Source organism: Trichogramma pretiosum, unplaced genomic scaffold (genome assembly GCF_000599845.2).
Source record: "Trichogramma pretiosum strain Unisexual culture from Peru unplaced genomic scaffold, Tpre_2.0 scaffold126, whole genome shotgun sequence".
NCBI classification, from domain to species: domain Eukaryota; kingdom Metazoa; phylum Arthropoda; class Insecta; order Hymenoptera; family Trichogrammatidae; genus Trichogramma; species Trichogramma pretiosum.
Window position 1 is genome coordinate 14,235 of NW_019641676.1, and position 24,235 is coordinate 38,469.

General features: G+C 43.2%; 2 protein-coding genes across 2 annotated transcripts in view; both read right to left on the reverse strand.

Annotated features, from left to right (window-relative positions):
• LOC106651733 overlaps nt 1–24,011 on the reverse strand; it is a gene marked incomplete at its 3' end in the record, with an annotated part of 34,590 nt that extends 10,579 nt beyond the window's left edge. The window contains exons 1-3 of the mRNA XM_023460704.1: nt 23,981–24,011; nt 21,879–21,991; nt 21,011–21,068 (exon numbers count right to left, since the gene is read on the reverse strand). Coding sequence (XP_023316472.1) covers nt 21,011–21,068; nt 21,879–21,991; nt 23,981–24,011 — 202 coding nt within the window. The remainder of the gene's footprint in view (nt 1–21,010; nt 21,069–21,878; nt 21,992–23,980) is intronic.
• Nucleotides 10,915–11,804, reverse strand: LOC106651736. The gene is made up of 2 exons (XM_014370385.1): nt 11,704–11,804; nt 10,915–11,628 (listed from the first exon to the last, which is right to left on the reverse strand). The coding sequence occupies exon 2, from the start codon at nt 11,514–11,516 to the stop codon at nt 10,947–10,949; it is 570 nt and encodes a 189-aa protein (XP_014225871.1). The 5' UTR covers nt 11,517–11,628; nt 11,704–11,804; the 3' UTR covers nt 10,915–10,946.
• Nucleotides 24,012–24,235: the final 224 nt, after the last annotated feature.

Genomic DNA, 24,235 nt, shown 5'->3' on the forward strand with positions numbered 1-24,235 from the left:
CATTCGCACCGACGCACGTGTCACTGTAATAAAAAAAGTATACACGTATTATGCACGCATAGAGAGACGCGTGGTGCACGTGTCGCGTCGCGATTCCGAACTGTCGTCTTATAAGTCGTCGTCGTCTCAGCTAGTTCGCATTAGCCGCAAGAGTTAGGAGACGTCGACGACGACGACGACGACGACTGCTGTACACGCTTTTCGCGGGGATTTATATTTGGAAGCTGTGCTTTCTCTGTCTTTCTCTCTCTCTCATTCTCTCTGTCGGCGCACTAAAAAGTAACACAGCCTCGCGTATAGTTGTATAGCGTACTACTACTACTACTACTACTAGTGGCAAAATAAGTAAGTTCAACGGCACGCGCTGTGCGAGCTTTACGGATCTATGCCTATGCAGTGGCTGAGCGCGGTCGGGGACCCCCATACTCTGTACCGTTTATAATATATGCAACGCGCATCCCGAAAAATTCGCGCGCGCAAACTCTTGTATCAACTTCGCAAACCTCATTTATTCATTTCCTTAACTTTTCTTCGTTCTTTTTGTGCTCGTTCGTTCGCGCTATCCGAGGTCGTAGGTATCCTATATATTACTACTTCTATCTATACAGGGTGTCACAAAAGTATGGAATACTCCTAAAAGCGGGCGAAATATGCGGAGAAAAAAAATCTTAAGCCTCACATCCGACGTATTTTTTGATGGGGAATCCAATGGTGACCTTACATTTGACCTTGAACACAACCTCAAAGCTACAGCGACCCAATAATCGATTTTTCAAATGGAAAACCCTATTTTTATTGCAAATTTAAAAAGAGCGTAAAATTTTACATCGAAACATGTATTTCGTTTTTTTTTTCAATGCCATTTTAAGGGCGCTACAGGCTCCAATAAAACCCCGATTTAACTTAAAATTAAGCTTAAGTAAGAACTTTATTCGCTTATTGTAGCGCCCCAAAAATGATATTGGAAAAAAACATGGAGGCCTATTCGAACGAAAAATTTTTCGCTCCTAACCTTGCGCACAGTGTCAAAATGCTAAAATAGCAAAAATAAACTATTTTTAAATGCAAAGGCCTATTTCACAACTTTTTCTACATTCTTAGGACTCAAAGATGTCAATTTTATATTGAAAATGTAAATTGACATTAAAATGTGAAATAGATTTATTGACAACCATGCTTTATTAATACAATTATTTTTACTTTTCCACTTGCACATTTACAGATAAAGGCACTCCGCCATCTAGTGGCGAAGACTTGAAATAGTATCGTATATAAAGTAGTTGAAAACTGGTCTAAATTTGGAAAACAATTGAGATGTCATTTTTAGGTAATGTAAACTGATACCGTGCTGCTGATTTTTTTCGTCCGATGGCCAACTCCTGGCTAATTTGTGTATCGGTCGAGTGTATCGAAAGGGATCGTAATTTTCAAATTTACCATTATTCTCAAGCTGCATATTTGATTTTACTTTGGTGAAATAAATTACTGAGTCGAGAGAAAAATGAAACCGTTCGCAATTTCATTACGATTTATCCTCTAAGAATATTCGTAGCTCTAGACTGTACAAAATGAAACTATAGACGCGGGTTTACGTGAGAAAAAAACTCACAATTTATTGAATAAATGCGCGATTCAATTGAATTCAAATCAACTTTTTGTTCAACAACAGTTGCGTCGCTTAGCTACGCGCGACTTCCTATTTTTTCCCCGAACAACATTTAAATATCGAACATACTCCTTCTGTTGGGAGTGAGAAAACGAAAAACATTTTCGATCAAACGATTTAAAATATAAAACTGAAATAACATACTGTCTTCTATGATTCAACAGGTAATAGACAAAGTGTTCTTGTATTTCTCTTCAATGTTACTTGCGAAGTTTTCACTGTGACCACTCTCACTGCACCGTCATCATCAGGATGCAACTACATCATTAGCCCCCTATGCCAATGCAAACATGGCTGATTTCTGTCCATTAAAATAACTATGTCGTCTAATTTCAAGTTCTCACTTGGCTGTGTCCATTTTTGTTGCTTTTGCATTTCCGATAGACACTGTAATTGCCATTGGCGCCGAAAATTGTTGTCTCATCTTTGTGATCTGTTGCCAAGACGATAAACGATTATCCGGAATTTCGGAAAGATCATTTTCAGGAAGCATTGTAAAAGGACGTCCAATTAAAATATGATCAGGTGTTGCAGATAAGTAAATCATTACCCATTACTCGTTTAAGAAGGTGTTTGCACAATTTCTTTTTTTTTGTCACTCGTTTAACTTTTAATATAGAGAATATCAAATCTATCATCTTCTTGGGTTATTTTGAATTAAATGAATCATGATCATTTACATTAAAATGTATTTAAGGCGAAGACGAAGAGATGACGTACCCATGTACATGATTCTATTATATTCTATTATGTCTCAACGTCTAATATTGCTTAAAATTTTAATATTTCATAAATATGCCTCATAATATTTTTACTCTTCCAACATTTCTTAAAATTTTTTTCGAAACAATCTAAAACCGAGCGAGCGAGGAATGACGCTAGTATATATAATTGATGGTAAGAGGATTTGTATGTACAGGGCAACTTTGTAATGCGGTATTATGTTGTATTCGCGAGTTGAGCTTTGAAACGCTAGAAATTTTCAAGTGGATCGTATATGCTTTGCTAGGTAGGTAGGTAGGTAGCTTGCTGCTGCCTTGTGTTACGTAAAGCTCCTCTCTTCTCTCGTCGCGAAGAGAGAGATAAAAAGTCGAGAGAGCGAGAGCTTTGATGTAATTTTTAAAAGCTTTAGTGTACGCGTACGTACACGTCGGGTATGCAAAATCATCATGAATTTCCAAATTCACGGGCGCGCGCCACGGTACAGATAACAAACAAACAGACAGACAGACACGCGCGCGGCGCAAAAACACAGCGCATAATAAGTGCAGTTGTTGTCGGGCGGCAGCAGCAGCAACTGTTGCTTATAACCCCGGAAAGAGGAGATAGAGAGAGAGAGAGAGAGTGAGTAGAAGTTCGTCCCCGAGTGTAGTTTCTTGTTAAATAATTGGAGCATCGTTAGCCTAGACAAACACTAATTGCTCGTCTAAGTCCGCTGCCTCGTAGCAGTAGTGTGCTGTTGGCGAGAGAGAGAGAGAGAGAGCAACAACATATAATATGCACCAAGCGCCGCCGCCCGTCCTGTCTCTTCGGATATTTTGTGTCAGGAGTCGCGCGCGCGCGGCGCACGATAGTGTATATAACCCCCGCCGCGCGAGATGCCATTTACGCGAGAGTTTATAATCGTATTAGATTCCCAGCTCTCTCGCACTCGACTCTCGAGGGGGGTGTCCCCCACGCGTCCCCTTTATTTCATTTTACTCTTTTCTCTTTACCCTATATATTTATTGTCACGTCTCTCGATAGTAGGACCAAAAATATCTTCTCCTATACCTCCGCAACGTGTCTTCGTGAATTTTCCAAAGCCTGAAAGAGAGAGAGATCGAGCTGCCGAGAATATATCGCGCGTCGGTACAAATATCGATCGGCGCGATGAAAAATGCATTCAAGAATAAAAAGAGAGTGATAGAGTCGCTCGGCGACGGCGGCAGCAGCCCAGAAATAGTCATTATACTTCTATCAATCCGAACGTGGCGCAAAAGCTCTCTCTCTCTCTCTCTCACCTCCTCGGCAGGCGACAGGCGCGCTCAAATCCATATAATCACCTCCTTATCGCTGCTCTCATAAATCCATTGGATATCCCTCTTTTACCCCATTAAAATTTAAATGAAGCTCCTCCTGCACATTCACACCCACCCACTCACTCGCACTCGGGTGCATATATATATACGTATATCGGCTATATGGACTTCATGAATACATCATTTACAGAGAGTCTCGACTCTTGAGCTTTAGGAATATGAAAAAAAATAAGTGGAAAATTCTATTATTAGCGTATTAAAAATTTCGCCAGCCGATGACTTTTTCTCCGTGGCCCCTGTTTGATATAAATGTATATAAGAAAATTGATGAGCGATGTAGCCATCTACTAACTCGAGAGCAAAAAAAAGGACGCGATATGACATAATGCGAGCTGATGTTGCACTTTTCTGCGTTGCTCGAAACGGAAGCTGCCCCCCCCCTTGTACGCCACTACGTATATATCCTATTATAAAGATGGAAATCCAAAAAAAAAAAATAAAAACAGTAGCAGATACATACATCTGGAATTGATGAAGTTACGTGCGCGCGGATAGGTCGTAAATCTTTTGCCCTGTATTCTGCGTGCGCGCGTGTGTGTGAGAGAGAGAGTGGTGCGGTTTTGATGCTCTGCGGCGCATATAAATTGTATATTACTCGCTCGCGGATTCGAAAAAAGAAGAAAAAAAAAAAAAAAAAAAAAGAAAAATAAGTAGGCACGNAAAAAAAAAAAAAAAAAATGTAGCAGGGGCGAGATCATGTAGCGCGGCGGGGAAAATGAAATGTGATTGCGGCGCGACTGGCCATGAGGCATCGACGTTATTATATATTTTCGCAATATATTCGCCCTTATTATAACGCGCGAACTCTTCTCTCGCTCGCGTCCAACGATGATCGCAATGATGATGATGATGTAGCGCATACAGTCGACCGGTTTTAATAACATCCGTTAATGACGTGTATACGTATATATCGAGGGCTCGCGAGGAAATAATAATATTAAAGCTGGAGCCCTAGCCTACGTATAGGTATAGGAGATAAGCGATAGCGACAAAAAAAAAGGCAGGAAAAATAAAGGGAAAAGCCAACTTATCTCGTCTCTCCCTTCTCTACTTTATTTTTTTGTTTAATCTATCCGCACTTGTACGTGTTTACGGCTCGTAACATGTAAATCCGCCAACATCGCGTCTACGTGTACACGATAATCGACAAACAGCTTTTGGGTGTATGACAAATATATACACGATCACGATCGACTACAGCCGCGTGTTCGCGTGTACAACAGATAATAGTTAGAACCTATGCGCGGCACGCGATCGCGCTCGTATTTCTTTTTTTTTTTTCTTTTTTCAACTCGAGCTACGCGTGAATCCATCTCGCGTAACTTCCTCCTCTTGTTTTTCCTCTTGTACTACTTCTTCTTCCACTTCTTCTTTTTTTTCATTTCACTGTATATACTGCATACCAAGTTTTCGAGTTGGCGTTTTTTTTCTTTTATTTTTAATTAAACTACGCGCGGACGAGAGAGATAGGATGAAAGGTTTCTCGCATCGTTATTTGTAAATTACTCAACGCAATCGTGAATGAAATCCCTTTTCCAATCCCTTGCGCGCTGCGAGCCCTGCGCTGGCTGTGCACGTATATAGCAATTAAACCGGAAATTAACTAGATTGTACGGGTTCGGAGTTTTGACCCGGTCTTCCTCTCTCGGAGCACTGCGGAAGATTGATTCTAAATTTCATCGGTATAAAGAAGACGGAAAAAAAAGTAAATAAAAATTCACTCGCTCGATGCGCACGAATTTAGCGGGTATTCGCGTAGCAGCAGCAGCAGTAGTAGTAAAAGAAAAGTTTCGTTTCCGAGCTAGGCAACGCGCGCAATATTTCCTTCGCCACGCACACACACGCCTCGAGCATGCGCAAAATTCAAAACTATAAATCCACGCGCTTGTGCGTGTTTTTCGCAATAAAAAAAGCAGAAGGAGGTAAAGGAGCAAAAAAAAAAAAGGATATCACGACGGCGGTGGCGGCAGCAACGGGTTCATAACTTTCCAATTGGCTCCCGCGTATATACGTACGCATGCATACATACGACGCACAAATGTGTATAGAGTGCACATGCGTGTCTGCGTATATATATCTCTCTACTCTACTCCGCTCCAAAATGCGAATATGTACGTCCGCGTGTTTAATGCGCGCGCCTATATATGTGCGCTCACCATACGTTATATGCCGTGTTTGCCTCTGCACAACAAAATTTTGCGGTCTAATCCGCGCGCGCGCGCGTATGTGGGTATACAAATAAAATCGCCGAATTTCGGAATATGTTTTTTTTTTGTGTTTTTCCGTTTTGTTGTTTCTTTTTCATTTTCGTGCAATATATATATATCGCGCGGTACATACGCGTACGTCAGCGTACGGTGAAAGAATCACGGAGTATTTGCGCACTCGCGGCGGTGGTTTTTCGCGAAGCAGCGGCGATTATCGCGTGCGGCTTTTCGGCTTGATGAAAATTGAGAGAGAGAGAAAACGCGCGGGAATGAAAAAAATATTGATAGAGATTAATACCCCGCGCGTATACCGCAAAACGCGTAGTATACGCGAGCGACGATATATAATTGAAAAAAATAGTGGAGAGCTAGAATCGAATCAACGACCCGAATGGGCTGTACACACACACACACACACACACACACACACACACACACACACACACACACACACACACACACACACACACACACACACACACACACACACACACACACACACACACACACACACACACACACACACACACACACACACACACACACACACACACACACACACACACACACACACACACACACACACACACACACACACACACACACACACACACACACACACACACACACACACACACACACACACACACACACACACACACACACACACACACACACACACACACACACACACACACACACACACACACACACACACACACACACACACACACACACACACACACACACACACACACACACACACACACACACACACACACACACACACACACACACACACACACACACACACACACACACACACACACACACACACACACACACACACACACACACACACACACACACACACACACACACACACACACACACACACACACACACACACACACACACACACACACACACACACACACACACACACACACACACACACACACACACACACACACACACACACACACACACACACACACACACACACACACACACACACACACACACACACACACACACACACACACACACACACACACACACACACACACACACACACACACACACACACACACACACACACACACACACACACACACACACACACACACACACACACACACACACACACACACACACACACACACACACACACACACACACACACACACACACACACACACACACACACACACACACACACACACACACACACACACACACNAAAAAAAAAAAAAAAAAAAAAAAAAAAAAAAAAACACACACACACACACACACACACACACACACACACACATAACCACGCGGCGTCGGAGTACTAATTAATTTGTAGCTTATGCTAAACATTCGCACTCGCTCGCACACGTGTAGCAGCAGCGGCGCTCGTTAGTCAACGATTAATCAATTACCCGACCGCTGCCTGCTAAGCTGCAACTACAGCCGTACAAATCTGATATATACGTACATGTATATAACGGGAGTTGTATATATGGTACTAATTGACTTCGAGTCGGAAGTTTTATGAAAAAGTTTGCGCACCACCACCGCGGCCGACATACGCGCGGCTGCTAAAAGGGTCTCTCTCTCTCTCTCGTCGGGGGCATTTATATATATACACAGTGTGTATAATGCTATTACACCTCTTACGCGCGGGAGCATTGTATTAAACCCATAAATGCTCTTTGTGGCCTATTTCGGTGCAGCTTTTATTATTATACGTACACACACACGATCGTAGACTCGGCTCGATCGATCGATCGACGAAAAAAAATAACATAAAAAACAACAACGACAACAAGTTTGTCGGTATTTTTTTTCCTACTATACTTTACTTTATTTTCATTCGATGCCGATGCAGAGAGCCTCGTCTCTCGTTGAATGATAAATTAAAAAAAAATGTCATTGACTGCGAAAATAAAAAAACGGGAGAAGAAAAAAGAAGTCGCTTTGTTGTTCGATACACAATGGACTATATGCGAAATTCATCGCGAGTTTTTTAAATTTTTTCTTTTTTTTTTTTTTTTTTTTTTTTTTTTGAAAATTTCAAACTTCCGCGCTGTGCAGCTATGTACGAGAGCGTGCTCATTTTCATTATTACGCGCGTGCCGCTGCCGCTGCTCGAGGGTCGACGCGAGGAATCCGTGGAAAAAAAATTTATATTTTTATTTCAAAATTTTGGTCACGTTTTAATGCACGAATTAAAATCGAATATAATATCCGCGGCCAGCGGAATTCATACGTAAAGAGGAGAAAAAGAAGCGAGTAATGCGGGAATATTAGATTTTTTTTTGTGAATGATGAGCGATATCGCGTTCGCTCTCGATTTTCAAGAGTATTGAAAAATTCACGTATATATGTACAAGTGCGTTTATGGAATACACACAGAGTGTACGTGTACACGCGTATGTCGTATTAAAAATGACGAAAAAAAAATATATTCGCGTGTACACTTTTTCAAGTACGTAAATATCAAATACGTATACTCGATTCTAGAGAGAGAGAGAGGCCGAAAGAGAAAAATTACTCGCAGCAAAATTTTGTAGTAAATAAAAAAAAAATTTAATAGGAACTGTTTGTCGATTGCCGCGCGCGCGGTGCAGTCGGTAGTAGTAGTAGCAGCAGGAGTAATTGAAAGCTTGCGCGCCTTCGTATATGTACGAGCTATATAGCATTTTTTCCTCTCTCTCTCTCTCTCTCTCTCTCAATCGAATTGATTCGACATACTGCAAGGCATTAGATTCACTGTCGGTAGATAGATACACACACACATACACGCACACACGTGTATATAATAAATTTCCGGGCGGGTTTCGCGCTGCAGCTCTCGGCGAATCAGGTATATATTATTATATAAAACATCGCGCGCAGGTTTATAAGTCACGAGTGAAAAGAGTCTCTCTCGTCGCTCGTTATAGATTTTTCACGGTGAGAGAGACAGAGAGAGAGGAACAATCGTCGCGTATAAACTATTTTCTTTTTTTTCTTTGTTTAATACGAGCGACAAATTTTGCCTCGCACATTCTCTAATAATAATATTGCCACATAGCGAATCGGAACAGGAAATCCTCGACGCGGTGCGGCAAAATTGAATTTCTCGTGCCTGCGCTCGAGATCTATACGCGATCAATTATTCGGAGTTATATAAATTTTTCTTTTCTCGTACCTTTATCATGATTCTCGACGTGCGCGCGGTGACAGCTATATATATAAATATAAAATAAGTTCCGAACAAAAGTTTGCCAGCGGAATGCGGGTGTCAAATTCAGAAGCGTATCGGAACAAGTATCCGACGACGGGAACGCTTAACATTAACGCTGCATAATAGAAAGAAAAAGGAACGACGAGGCTTCCGTGCCATTTAATTAACGCGTGCTTTTATTCTTCCTTTTCTACGACAAAATTTTGCTCAAACTCTTCGGGTGTACAGGAGTTTCGATTTGACGCCCGCTGCTTATCGGATTTACACTAAGGCGCGATATCGAGCGTTTATAATCCGTGATGCATTTCCGAATGCGTTTATAAGCTCGATTCCGAAAGCGTCGAAACAAACACTTTGCGATAAAATATTTGTATTCTTATCTCTCTTGTCCTTATACCGTGCATACGTACACAAGCATAAAGCCTATTGTAACGCGCGAACCCACTTTTCTGCGTTAGCATATCTGCGACCATAAAAAAGTTGAGCCGCTCGAGGTTGCCAATCGATTGATTTGTTGCCTTTTTCCTTTTTTTTTTCTTCCTCTCTCTCTCCCTCTCTCCCTCTCGCTTTTCTATTATTTGTTTCTGTACTTCGCGCTGCGTTTACGTTCTCTTTTTTTTATTATTCTTTCAATCATCTGCCTGTGCGTGAATGACGTTGTTGTGCGGAGAGTAACGATCGATCCGTGCGCCGCGTATATAACCGCCGTCGCTGCGGCACGCAGGTTTTTAAAACGAATTAAAGCGTGTACACGACTCGGGATTACCTTCATATTTTTTATGTCAGCTCGGCGATCGTGTATATTACTATAAAGACGCCCGCTGCGCGCGATGTAATAATCGAACGTGTTTTGCTTCATGACCGCGCGATTCGTCGCGTGGGCGTATCTCCCAAATACGAATTTACGTTACTTTAAATACGTATTATATGTGCTTGCAAATTACGAAGGTGATTCAGTTGCAAAGTATAATTTATAACCGATTACACGGACGCACGGCGGTGGTGGCTTTTGCAGTAGAAACACAAGCGTATAAATACTGTCGTCATTTTGGAGAGAGATGATTGGGCTAGTTTTCTCGGTCAACCGCAGGCAATAAACTTGAAGGAAATGCGAGAGAGCATTTTCTGCATACTATATAAGGCATATTGCCAGAGAGAGAGAAGAAGAAATTTATTTCGAACGAACGTATAACGTACACCGTACACTACTGCACTACTACATGTCTATAAAACGATAACCTAATTATTCGACGAAACAAATGAAAATTTCGTTTCGCAAAGAGCCTCACTTTGCGCGGGGAGGAAGGAGATATGTATATTACGAACGTATGTATATATTTTGCCAAGGTGCCCCTGCTCGGAGAAGTAGTGTTTAAGTTTGATAACTTCGTTTGAACGTTACAGGATTTTGCCTAGAGAGAGAGAGAGAGAGAGAGAGAGAGAGAGAGAGAACGTTATATTACCGACGTAGCCAAGATTATATTCTCTCTCTATATATACGTTATACGCGTGTGTATATATTTTGCAGGTGCGGGATTTTCTTCCGCAAAAGTTTCGCCGCAAAATCAACTCTCGGTGATATCGTTATATGAGCTTTCGTATATGTAACACGTGTATATATTGGGGCTACAGCGTAATTCAAATGTTTGACGATAAAATCGAAATTGCTTTTTAATTTAAAAAGTCTTACAGTTACCAAAAATGCTTAATTGATACATCGTCTGTCTCCTTATTGCGATAAAAAGTCGACTCTGAACTTCTCGCGGTTGACGTAATTATCCATACGTCTGAGTTACGCGTCGCTGGGCTCTTTCGGAGCTGGCGAGCCAGTGGAATCGGGCTCGTCGTCTCATCTCGTAGTCGAAGACGTTGAGGCTGCTCCTTCGAGCTGACGTGCTGCACGACGTCCCGTCGGGGTCCACTGAAACGCGGGATGACGCGACGTCTCGAAGGCAGCCTCGAGGCTCTCTCGACCTCCTCCGCCTCTCGTCGTCGTTCGGACAAGTCGTGGTGACGTGCTGTTGAATTTTCCGCGGGAAGGGACGACGTCTCCAAGAGAACGTCGAGGCTTCTACGATGATCTGCGTCCTTTGATCATTGTTCCGCCGAGGCTCACTGGTACTCGGAGTGGTGGTCTCTTCCGTCTCCGTCCTTCGATCGTCATCGATAACTTTGCGCGTCGATCCGGAGACTCGGGCTTCTTCGGCCTTCATAAGTCGACGGCCCTCGGCGATGCTCCGCAGAACGTCCGCCGGGGCGTTGCGAATCTCGTGGTCCGAGTAGGCACGCACCATGTTGGCGTATTGTTGGGGACTAATGGTCGGATCGTGGTAACTGTTCACCATGTGCAACAGATAGGGGAGACCCTCGTCGAAACGTCTACCGCACGGGCAAGCGAAATTTTTGGGTTGGTCCCAGAAATCGGGATTCTCCCATTGCCTGCTCGAGTCTAATTTTCTATATAAGCGACCGTTGAAAGTTACCAAATAACAGATCGATTCTTTTAACGTATGTTTAATCAAGTATACTTACTATCCATCGATTAATCAATCAACTATTTTCTATACTCAAACAAACGCGTCTTCTTGAATAAAATTGGTTGCGATCGCGCGACAAGTCGGGCTCCGACTCGGCAAAACATCGAACGACGACACATCGTTTCTATCGCATGTGTGTACAAAATAATGTTTACATTTCGGTGATACACGGAATTCGTGTCAAAGCTGCCTGGTGATTTATCCGCGAAAGATCCGCGCCGAAAGGGCGACTGCATGCACCGTATATCGATCCTGTGGGCGCGCGCGGAAATTTCAATGCCGCCCTTACGTAAGACTATTTTTGCACGCGCGAGGCCCTCGAAGATTTTACGATATATTTGATCCTAGTGTGCCGAGATGTTTATCTCGACAAGGACGCGAAGAAAATTATCGTAACCTAAAGGAAAAAGAAGCAGGTGATTCGAGGGTCGATGAGAACAATTGAATCGAGATCGTTTTAGTTTTCAGTGTCCAATACATTTGGAAAAATGTATATTCAAGTCGAAAGTTTTACAATTTCTATACACGTAGCTGATACATCAGCTGGAAAATTATTTATAAATATGAGTCTCCTCGTACGATCGAATTTCAACGTGGGCATATCATCGCGGACGACACACCGCGCAACTTACGACTGTTTGGGCTTTTTCGGGCTGGGGTTGCCATTGGGATCGCGCTCCTCGTGCTCTCTTTTCAATAGCAACGTCGAGACATTCGTCTCTTCGATCTCCATCTCTTGAGCAGTCGCGGTGTTCTGGTTTAGGCGGTGCTGATGCGCCCACAATTTTTTCTTTACCATCTCAAGTTGGGCTGGATCTTCGTCCTTGTGCTCGTTCAGGACGTGTTGCATACAGTGTATAAATTGGGGGAAAATTTTTTGGCAAAATTCACAAGAGATAGGTTGTGTCTCGTCCATTGTATCGTATGATTCTGGATAGGCGAAGAAAGTTTCGATGCTGCTAAACATTTACGTGTTATTAGGTACAAGTTGAAATATTTAGGGATCGGTCGAGTTAACAATTAATCAATTTTCATACCTAGATAGACGTCTCCGTGAATACAATTTTTCACACTATTCTTGAATAAAATTAGTTGCGATCGCGCGAGAGGTCGGCCTCATACTTAACGACATCGGCAATTTTCGAAAACAATACGTGTTTGTGTTTATGTTTCGGCAATCGAAAATTGTGTCAATTTTCCAGAGTCAATCTCAATTAGAGTCACATTTAGAGCCACGATCTACGTTTGAGCTCGTAAATTTAACTCCGATCTCCTTACGAGTGATAATGAATGACGTGGACCAGACAAATATTAAATCCAGGGAAACTTTTATGGCAAAAGTTACAAAGGAAATGTTTTATGTTTCGACCGTTCATTGTCTTATCAAATTTTTGATATGTTGAGTGACATTTAAAGCTGCTGAATATTTACATTTAAATTTAGGGATCGATTGCGTAAACAATAGACTTCTCCTTGGATGAATTTTCTCGCGGCCTCTCACTCAACAACATCGTCGTGTTTATACGTTGTCATTCGAAATTCACGTCAGTTTTCAGCGAGAGAAAGACGACGAAGCCTCGCTCAGGACTATTTTTACAAAATTTTAGACTTGATCCCTGTGCCCCGCGTGACAAATGTCCGAACGTTTCTCCGCGTCCTTGCCGACGCGGAGAAAATTAGACGAATATATGCACAAAGAACGGCCCAAGTACGTGCTGTTTTTCGGGTGGCGAACGCGCAGGTTGCAGCATCGGGAGCACGAGCTGAGATCGTGCCAACGCAGAGCGAGAAATATAATGCAGCCACACGACGAGGAGGAGGAGGAGGAATGATGTATCGAGAGAGAAAGCTTAAGAGTGAATCTCGGCAGCGGTTCTCTTTCTCTTTCTCTTCGTTCGCGCAGAGAAGGCAAAGAGTATAGCCGCGAGGTACTGGCGAAAACCAGTTTCCTAACTGTATAATGTACGCACACAAACACCCTCCCTTTTTTTTCAAAGGATTCGATGCGTACGCGCAAACACACGCGTATACGCAGCACAATTGGAACCTATATGGTTGATTTTGAAAAAAATGCGATGCGTTATTGGCTTTTTGTTTATATAGAGTAGCATTAGAAAATTCTCCAAAGTATACGGTATACGAGCGCAGCCGAGTTGGAGTTTAAATTTATCTAAAATCGATCAAGAACGTGCGGCCTAGGTGCAGTAGTATGTATACACATTCAAAAAGTGCCACACAGCGATAAAAGTGAAATAATCGCGCGGGCCGTAAATACATTTGAATGGGGAAAAGTTTCGGTACTTTTCAATGGCGCGTAATCCCGCAGCGCGTGTTTGTGTGTGTGTAGTTTATTAGCGCGATAAATATCGAGGAAAAAGTCGCGTCAATAACGTCGAAATTGCGAGACATAATGAAATTTTTGCCAAAATCAAACGTAAACATGGAGTAAAAGGTTGAATATCCACGTGTAAAGAACCACGTATAATGTGTGTGTTCGCGAGAATTACCCATATACTTGTGTGTCGATACCGTTCGCCAAAACAACATACACCACACATTTATTACACGCACACATCCAGACTCGTGCTTGGCAAAAAAAAAAAAAAAAACACAGGACCCTTGACCTCCTTTCGCGCAGCTTTCTGCCTGCCCACGCGCTAGCCAAATAAAAAAAAAAAGGGCCAATACTCGAGAGCTCGCAGTTTTTGCACTTATTTATAAGCGTGTGCAGTAGCAGCAGTAGCAGCAGAAAAATAACAAGAGTTAATATCCATCGTGTCATCCGAAGCTCCTCCATATATCGCGTAATACTTATCGTACATTGTCGAACACACTTGTAAAAGATGCCTCTGCGAAACTATGTGTAACGCAAACGTGACACTTTTTAATAAACAGAGCGATAGTGTGCAAACGCCTCGAACGAGGCGCGATACACTTTAGTATCGAAAAATACATCGAACGCAATATTCGTTCAACACGCGGGTGTGCATACGCGGGATTAAATATCATCGTGGAAGCTCGCGTATACGCGCACAGCGGCGAAAATTCCAACATATTGTCGTTGTTTCGCTGCAATAAACATGAGCAATTCAGAAAAGGGAGGAGAGTTTTCCTACTCGACTTGTTCTCTCTCTCTAACACAGTATAGTGCCGCCTATCAAACAACAAAGTTCAATTAGCCGTCCTCTCTCTCTCTCCATGGACACATATAAACTTACATGCTGCTGCTGCTGCTGCTGCTGCTGCTGGCGCACAGCTCGCGTCGGTATTTCCGCACAATAGACATTCCGCGATGCGTATCCGTTTTTGCCGCTGCTGCTGCCCGGGCGTATATAATATAGAGAACGAGGAACCTACATACATACACATGTAATAGTTACGATAGGTGTATACATACGTTCGTAGGTGGCAAACGCGCGGCTTCAAAGTATAACATAATGTGTTTCCGGAATATCGAGTGAATTGTGTGTGTCCCCGCGCGAGAACGCGATAACGATTTTTTTTTCTCATTTTTATTTATTTTTTTTTCGCTGTTGTGGAGAGCGCGTATAGTTGCTGGGCTAAATGATAATAATAATAATAATAATGTGTGCGTAAGAGTGTGTCGCGCCGGGCGTGCATATATACCTGCCAATGCGCCGAGTCAGACCAGTGGGTGTACACACACACATACTCGCGCGCGTTTTATTACGTCCTCGAACGATCGTTCAGCCGACGACGACGAGGAGTCGTATACATATACACGATCGTGCAACGAATCGTGCATCACGAAATATCGTCGGGCAGCTTTCACTCACCGCCGCAGACTTTTGCGGCGTGCACGTGCACTTTGCCTTTTAAAATGTATTTATAAAAAATGAAGAAGAAGAAGAAGTAAGGGAATAGTATAATGCACAACGAGCATCGTGAGGCGCGCGCGCGCGCGCGAATATAATGTAACCATTATGAAACCGACGGGGCCCCATGCCATGATCTGCAGAAACAGCAGCGTAGCGTCGTTATTATTATTCGTCCTTTATGTTTCAGCAGAAGAAGATGTGTACTACGCTCGTGTTAAATATAATTGCGCGATTAATATTTGTGCACGTGTGTCGATGTCGAAGGATGTTGTTCAGAGAGCGAGAGAGAGAAAATATATTGTATTAGATCGGCGAATAATGTACATGCATCGCGTCGCGTATAGTCGACGTCCCACACTGGGATAATAATAATAATAATAACGACGAGGAGGATGGAAAAAAAGGAATAGTAGACCAGAACGGCTGGTCACGCAGTAGTTTTTAACTTGTACATAACAACACATATGCTCGGTGGTACTGTATATACAGAACACATGCACACACACACGTATGTTTATATGCCGCGCGAGAGCTGTCCAATGGTCGTCGACCTTATAGCAACGGAGGCAGTCGTTCACCTCCTTCTCTGGCGCAGGCACACATACGCGCACACAGGTACATATTATTGGATTGGTATATACCCCCAACGCACTGCACGCTATATCGGCTATACGTATACGCATAATTAGACGTTGTCGATACGTTGATTTTTTTTCTCCTCCTCCTCGGGGCAGAGAGAGAGAGAGAGAAAAAAAATAATCAGAACGAATATTTGAATATATATTTAGCAGTTATAGGTCGGGTGGATTTTTTTTTCTTCTCCAATTCGTTACGAAACCAGTCGCGGATTAATTGGTGCATGATAAGAGCCATTACGCATCTCTAAATGAAATCTCTCTCTCTGCGCGCTGTATAATAACGCACACGCGATGATGTCTATTATTATATTATAACCTACGCGATAGAAAAAGAAAGAAAGAAGAAGCGAGAAGAAAAAAAAGGAAGCTAAAAGAGGAGCAGGAGAGAGAAAAAAAAAATTGGCGCACGCCTCGCGCGGAGGATATTATAATTGCACCGGCTCGCGCGTGGTGTGCTACTTTTGCCCGCTCGCGTAAAAGGAGCAAAAAAAGCGCAGGAAAATGGCAATAATAATAAATCACGATTATTATTTAGTTTTGCGTATAAATAAATAATTTAATATGTGTATCTCGAACTGGACGTCTCGATAAATATACGCGTGTGTACGCGTTCGCGCTCGGAGAGAGCACTTGTGGCACACATTTAAATCTAGTTATGTAAATTATCCTGCTCAAAAAAAAATATCCTCTCTGTCTCTGTGTCTCTCTGGACACAAACGCACACAGCACTCGTCGCGCGGAAAGAAAAAGAGAGTCACTCTCGCGCGTATATTTATTATCCGCATTACGCGCGTTATCCTTCAAACTTTATATCGCGCATACATTAAAGCTTATCAGGGCCTCGCAGCCTGTGTATGTGTGTGTGCTTATTATATACACATTAAACATATACATGCCGGTGTGCGCGAGAGACTGAGAGAGAGAGGGAGAGAGAAAAAAAATTATTACGCGGAGAAATGTCAAGCTTATATGAGCACGCATATATAGGTACACTGGCAGCAGCAGAGGCGTATCACGGCACATCGGCGACGGCGGCGCGCACAGCTTTCGTAATCATCGCGTATACACACATACATATAATATGCGTACGTGACGAAAAGCGTATACACACGCGTACGCGACGTCTAATTCCTTTCACATTTCAAGGGTTTCCTCTCGACGCGAACGCGTCGATACATATTTATCTCTTATCTATACGGCATAATATATTTGTGTAACATTAAATATTTATTCTTCTATGGAAGCAACGAAGGAAAAGAGAGAGACAAAAAAAATCGAGCACGCGTAAGCGAAAGTAAAAGTGTGCTCATGCAGGTATATGTATATTATGCTCGTGCGCGCGAGCAACACGAAGGAAAGAAGATATACCGAGAGAGAGAGAGAGAGAGAGAGAGAGACAGGAGTTTAAAAAAATAACTGCTTATCCAGCGAAATTCGAAATTATTCCTTTTTGAGCAATGGTTCGTTTTTTTTGTTGCTGTTGCTGTTGTGCTTCTGTTACTCTTTCTCTCTGACTTTTTACAAACGAGACGCGCGTGCTTGAATTTCGGTGTCGGATTAAAAAATATTCGCACACACATACATACGGTATGCACGCAGACACTCACAAATAGAGCGTCGAGCTCGCGCTCGTTGGTTGTTATATTATAAATGCGCGAAATATCCCAATTATTCAACGCGCGTGAAAAAACGATCTATATGCTCGTACGATATATTCTACACGTACGTACACGTTTTATTTATTGGACGGCAATCGAAGAGATTTTTTATTTTATTTTTATTTTTTCCTTTTTTTGCATTCGCTTTCCCTCTCGAAAGCGCATACGGAGTGAAGGATTATATGCTTGCAGAGAAAAGAAGGAAAAGATGTAGCAGTATACCATACCGATTTCTAACCTATGGTCGCAGCTCGATCGGCTCAAGTGCCGCCGATGTCTCGTCGCTTCCGATGCACTGCTCACTCGCTATACCGATTCAATTGGTATCACACAGATTTTCGTAACAACACCGAGCTGCTCGTCGAGCGGTATGTATAGCACTGACACAGGGGGGGCCCTATTATCATATTATAGCACACACTGTATAATAACACATCTGTATGGACACAAAAGCTGCTGCTGCTGCAGAAGTAAAACTCACTGAGCAGTGCACTGGCCGCTGACAGGAGCACTGACACACGTTCATATAAAAATAATGATATATATTTTTTTTACACCCGTAATTTTGCGGCGCACATTTAGCACGGGTATACACACATGCGGACACACAGGTGACAAAGAGAGCCAGAGCAGCAACTCGCACGCGCTCGCACTCACCGGCGGTTTCTTTCTGTGTGTGTGCGACGACGACGACTGTGTAGTACACTGTCGTTCGTCCGGCTTGAAAAAGATCGCGAAACGTACTGACACGTTACGAGAATTGGCCTTTTGCGCCAACTAGCTCGCATTTATGAAAATGTGTGCGGTTACCACACATGCACATGGATATACCACATATGCACACGTTGTGCCCGCGCGCGCGCTCGCTCGCTCGCGAGTAAGTGTATAAGCGCCCGTAGTGCAAAATGTATATTCAACGCAACATGCATGTGTGTGTGTGTATGCCTTCTGCGAGCAGTACTACTGCCGGTTTTTCTCTCTCTCTCCTGTATACCACCAATTCACTTTGGAGCAGCAGCAGCAGTAGTAGAGGTCCTGTGCACGAGTATGCGTGCACTAACTATATACGATATTGTGTATACTCCTCCTTTTTCGCAGACGCGTTGCACTATACACCAGCAGCGGCGCGCACGTATTTACCTGTGTGTGCGTGTGTGTGCATCGGCAGCAGAATATACCTCCACTCTTTTTCTCGCTCGGCAACCTCACTACTACTACTACTACTACTCTCGGACACTTTGGCGAGGTTCTCTCTCTCTCTCTACTCGCTGTATATATACTACCTGTGCACATTCCACCTCTCCGCTCCGATTTTGTTGATGCTGCTGCTGCTGCTGCTGTTGGAGTGGTGCATCGAATATATATATATAATACGGTTTTTAAGCGCGGGGCCTCGTGACTGCACTCATCGTATACATAATCGCAAGCAGAGGCGGCACGAGGCTCTTTCGCATCGACGCGCTAACGTCTGCTAATTTTTCCTCCGTGTACCGCACGTATTATATATATTATATGAAAATTGCAGAATTGAGCGGGCTTTACCGACCGAGTTCTCATGCAGTCCGTATGTATGCTTCGCGTTGAATCCGCAAAACTCGTGATCGTTAACGCCGCGTGTAAAAAAAAAGAAAAAACTGTGTCTTACGAACTACCGAAAATTGAAATCCTCTTCTCTCTCTCTCTCTGCCGCCGTCGCGCCCGGCCTCGTATACCTAAGAGTCTGTCTATATCTCGCGCTTATGTATGTATGTATGTATAATATATTCTCAAAAGCGAAAGAGAGCGAGTGAGAGAGAGAGAGAACCCAAAGAGTTCTTCAAAGGAAGTCGCCGGTATACGTATATACGAGGCCGAACTGCCGTTTGTAACCCAGCAGCTAACTCAAAGCTCTCTTTTGCTCACGCTAAATATACGTATATGTATATGTGTGTTCTCTATCTCGTCTTTTTTTGGGTGAAAATGTGTGAGAGGTGGAATATCCCCCCCCCCTTCCCCCATCCACTCGCCGATTCGGCAAACTTCTTCAAAAAGACCTCAAGAAAACGTCAAAGGAGTAAAAAAGATTTTTTAAAGAAATTCCTTCTAGCGCCGCAGCCCCGCAACGCTGCGTATGCTCCACTTGTTGTTGCCGACGACGACGACTCGAAGTAGCGGTGGCTTTTGGGGCTTTAATTAATCCAAATTTACATCAACGGCTATTGTACGTAGGTTCGAGTGTACTCTCGCGTTCAACACGAAAAGGCTTTTTCGCTTCGCCTATATATATAAGTAAGATACGATGGTATGTGTGTCTATACGTAATAGCGCGAGATCGTGAAACTTTATCGCGTTCAGACACCACATCTAGAAATATTTACGTTCGATACGTCGTAAACAAAAATTAATTTTCTCGCCTACAGAGCTCGTTTCTCACTCTCTCGTATCGCCATTCGTTGCGTGGATCAACCGTAATTATAATACAGAAGGAGGCGGGGCGATATTTTCATTAAAGCAAAGCAAAGCAAAAAAAAAGAGAGAAGGAAAAAGAAAACGTTTTCGTAATTATACACCTGTATACTCGAACGGGGGGCGCGAGAAGAAGTGACAAATCTCCCGCGACGCCCGCGCGCATACTGAATTAATGGAAAATGAAGAAAAATCGCTCGGTCACGAGACAGAGCGCGCGCGCGGCAGGAAATTCATTTCATTCGGCGCTTTAAATTGTTTTTTTTTTTTTTCGTTGATTTTATACTCTCATTCTGACGCCTCGCGCGGATTTGCATAATGTACCTCTACCTATATATAACGCGAGCTCGTCCATTGAAAAGTTTCTTAAAAAGGAGTGGCGCTACGACGAGAGACTTGAAAAAGAAGCGTTTGTAAAATCATAATAAATTAATATCCCATACAAACGTTCGCGCGAACTCGATAACGCGTTGGGGGAATGGGGGGGGGGCAATTGTTTTGCTCGCTTCGCGCGCGTGAATGAAACAAAAAAATAACACGGGTCTGCAAAGAATCAGAGTAACAAAGTTACCAACTTGTTAAGAACTAATAATCTTTCCATAACTTGGTTTTGCTCTCTATATACATACATAACAACGATTTTCAACGAGCAGAAAAGTATATTCTATACACATAAACAAGAAGTGCGCGCGGAAGAATGCGAGATATATCAAAAAACTTACTCATTTTGTTTCCGCTCCTCCGACGCACCCGCAGGCAGATGGTTCTGGATTTGATGCACTGCAACGATAATACGAAAACGGTGAACTATGCGTTATACATATACAGGCGTTACATTGCACACGCCATATTGTTGCAATAAATTACATTGTGCCGCCGCCGAGAATGCGTGGCGTATTACATACGCGTTATAATGTAATATACATCACGCGCTTCGGATACGTTGAAGAGAGAATTACAGGCATTAAAGGCGTCTAATAATGGGCGATACGTTAGCCGAGCTCGCGTGTACATAGCAGCATAGCGGCGGCATATGCAAAATAATATATATCCATGTAATATGCGCGCAACACATGTATGCGTAGATATGTATGTGTGTGTGTGTGTGTGTGTGTGTGTGACGTCGCTGCTGCCACCGACGACGACGAGAGCTTGGACATCTTCCAGAGCTTGTCTATATTATTATACGGCTCTTTTCTACATATACATGTATACAAGCGCGCGNGATTTGTATAATTTTTTTTTTTTGCTGTGCCTGCCGCTGCACTGCTTTTCAATCGGAGTTTGAAGATTTTTGTCGCGGCGCTGTTGGATTATTCATCCAGCGGCGTCTGGACGCGTGCCAGACTAAAACGAGCCAGACACAGACGGAGAAGATAGGTCGCGCTCGTCTCTTTTGTCGCGAATCGTTTACGACGATTAACCGATAACCGACCTCGCGGTGTAACGTATAAATATATATACTTCATACATCTTGAGCGATGCGACAACTAAACTATTTTTTTTTTTTTTTTTTCCAAAACGCTTTGCCCTTTTTCCGCATTGTAATTTCCTCTCTTTTTGTTGTTGTTGTTTTATGGACATAATTACCTCGTGTATGTGTCCGAGTATCTCCGAGTGCGACGCGTTCTCGAGGGTGCGTCCGTTGACCTCGAGAATCTCGTCGCCGATCTCCAGATTTTCCGCGCTGTCCGCTGGCGACCCTGCGAAATAATAACAAGCACAATATTACACACGAGATTAATCAGTTAATTAAAATACTTGACACGCGCTGTGCTGCGCGCACGGGGGTGGGTGGGTGGGTGGCGGGTATAGAGAAGGGAGGGAGGGTCTCCGGTTTAAAATTACATTTAATTTTAACTCTTTTAATGGATCAAAGTTTCTTAATTAAAAAAAATATATATACGTATATAATCGGCCACGTACACACAAAAACCTGCAGTGTCAAAGTGAAAACTTATTATTTTACGTGAAATTAATCAACTCTATATATGTATAGGCTCGCCCGATTCGTCGCACACAAATGCGCGCGCGCGCGTGTAACGAAGAGCGAGATTCTTAATTAATCGAATTCGCGTCGTACAGAATGGAATTCTCGATGTGTTTTGGGTTCTGACTTTGATGCCGTACTGTGCATTCTCGAATAATGCCAAGAATCGCGAATGTGTACACAGCGCAACACCCACACACAGACAGACACGAGTCAGAGGAGCTTGCGAGTTGCTAGAGGACGAGTCTGCAGCAGTGCGCCAAGCAAAAAATACGCCCGCGTGTATATACACACACGACAATAGGCGACAAGAAAAATAAAGGCTTGGAGAGAAGTCGAAGTAAAAGGGAGACAAAAAAAAAAGTACCGCAGTACTACTGGCAAACTAGCTTTCCGCAGCAGCAGCAGCAGCGTGTATACACAGCTATAGCTCCCAGAATTTTCTTCCTCGTTTTCGCGCGCGCGACGATAAAATTTTACCCATCCTCCGCCTCGCTCCACCCCGAGCAGAGCGAGCTCAAAATTCTTCGAGAGCGCCTCCTTCTCTTCTCCAGGGCACATTTTGCGTGCGGCATATTTGTCGCGCGAAAGAGAGAGAGATAAAAGGAGCAGTCTAAGAGCTAAAAGATAAGATTGCGTGTTTTTTGATCCTTCCTTCTTCGAGAGACGAGGAAAAGTTGAGCTCTCGCGGCCATCGAAAATCGACTACGTATTTTCTCGCGATCGAGAGAGAGAGAGAGTCGAACAATAAGTTTATTAAACATTCCTCGTTTGAAATCAAGTCGAAGGGAAATAATCCTATCCCACTTATTGAATTTTATTAAAAACTTATGGCGCGCATAATTGCTTAATACCTTCTTTCTTCTTCTACTCGTCTCTCCGAGAAAAATTGTTTTTTCATCGTGCTACTACACGGGGGGGACGCTCTTTTTCATATACTCTCATCCCTCTTATTTGTCCAACGAAACGTTGTTTAAACTCTCTCGTTCCGAGCGAGTGGCGCTCATTGTGATTTATTCGAAACTTTCGGCGCGCGAGCAGCATTGCCACTCGTCGGATGGACACCGCAATATTCGTGAAGCAAAAGCAGCAGCAGCAGCAGCAGCATCCGCGCGATATATTCATTCAAAGAATAAAGTTTCTTTCCGAAACGAAATTTATTTCAGTTTTTCTCGAATTACAAGGGGCAGAAAAAAGTAAGTTGTAATTTTCAGCACTTCGAATGGGCGAGTAGGGAGGTAGGGAGGGAGAGAAGAAAGTTTTGCAAAACTTTTTATCGGGGATGCGCTTCATCAAAGATCGAAGTCGAATATTGCAATTGTTTGCAGTTTTTAGCGCGCGCGCGTATCGAACAAAAAGATCGAAGCGATTTGTTCGCGGTGTATACCCCCCAATTATTGCTTCGCAGCCCATTTTGACTATTCGAAATTCAAAGCGAAAGAAGAGAAAAATGAGAAAATGAAACGCGCAACGAGTAAACTCTTTGATCGATTATTATTTTTACCGAAGAGGAAAAAAACCATCCGCATGCTCCTTGATCTCTCTCGATCTGCGTCTCCCTCGCGTTAACGTACTTAACTAACGACATCTCTTCTCCGGGCTAAGTAATTTAGAAAAGCCGTCGCGCGTCGTTAAAATTTTCCCAAGCCGTTTTTATCAACGCGTGTGCGCGTTTATAGCGGAGCACCTTTTCCGAACGAACCTGCTGCAGGCAGCGGCGCATCTTCGATCATTGTTGTTCGATGCGCAGACGTGTCACTCTCGCATCGCGTGTATACGTCGTTTCTATTCATACGTAAACATGAGGGCTCCGGCTTAATCCAACGATTAAAAAAAAAACAAGAAAAAGAGGAAGAAAGAGAAGAAACGACTAGAGAGACAGAGAGACGAGTTTCTGTGTGCCCCGCGCTGCACTGCACGAGCGAGCGAGAGAGAGAAGCGACGGCGTAACGTCGAG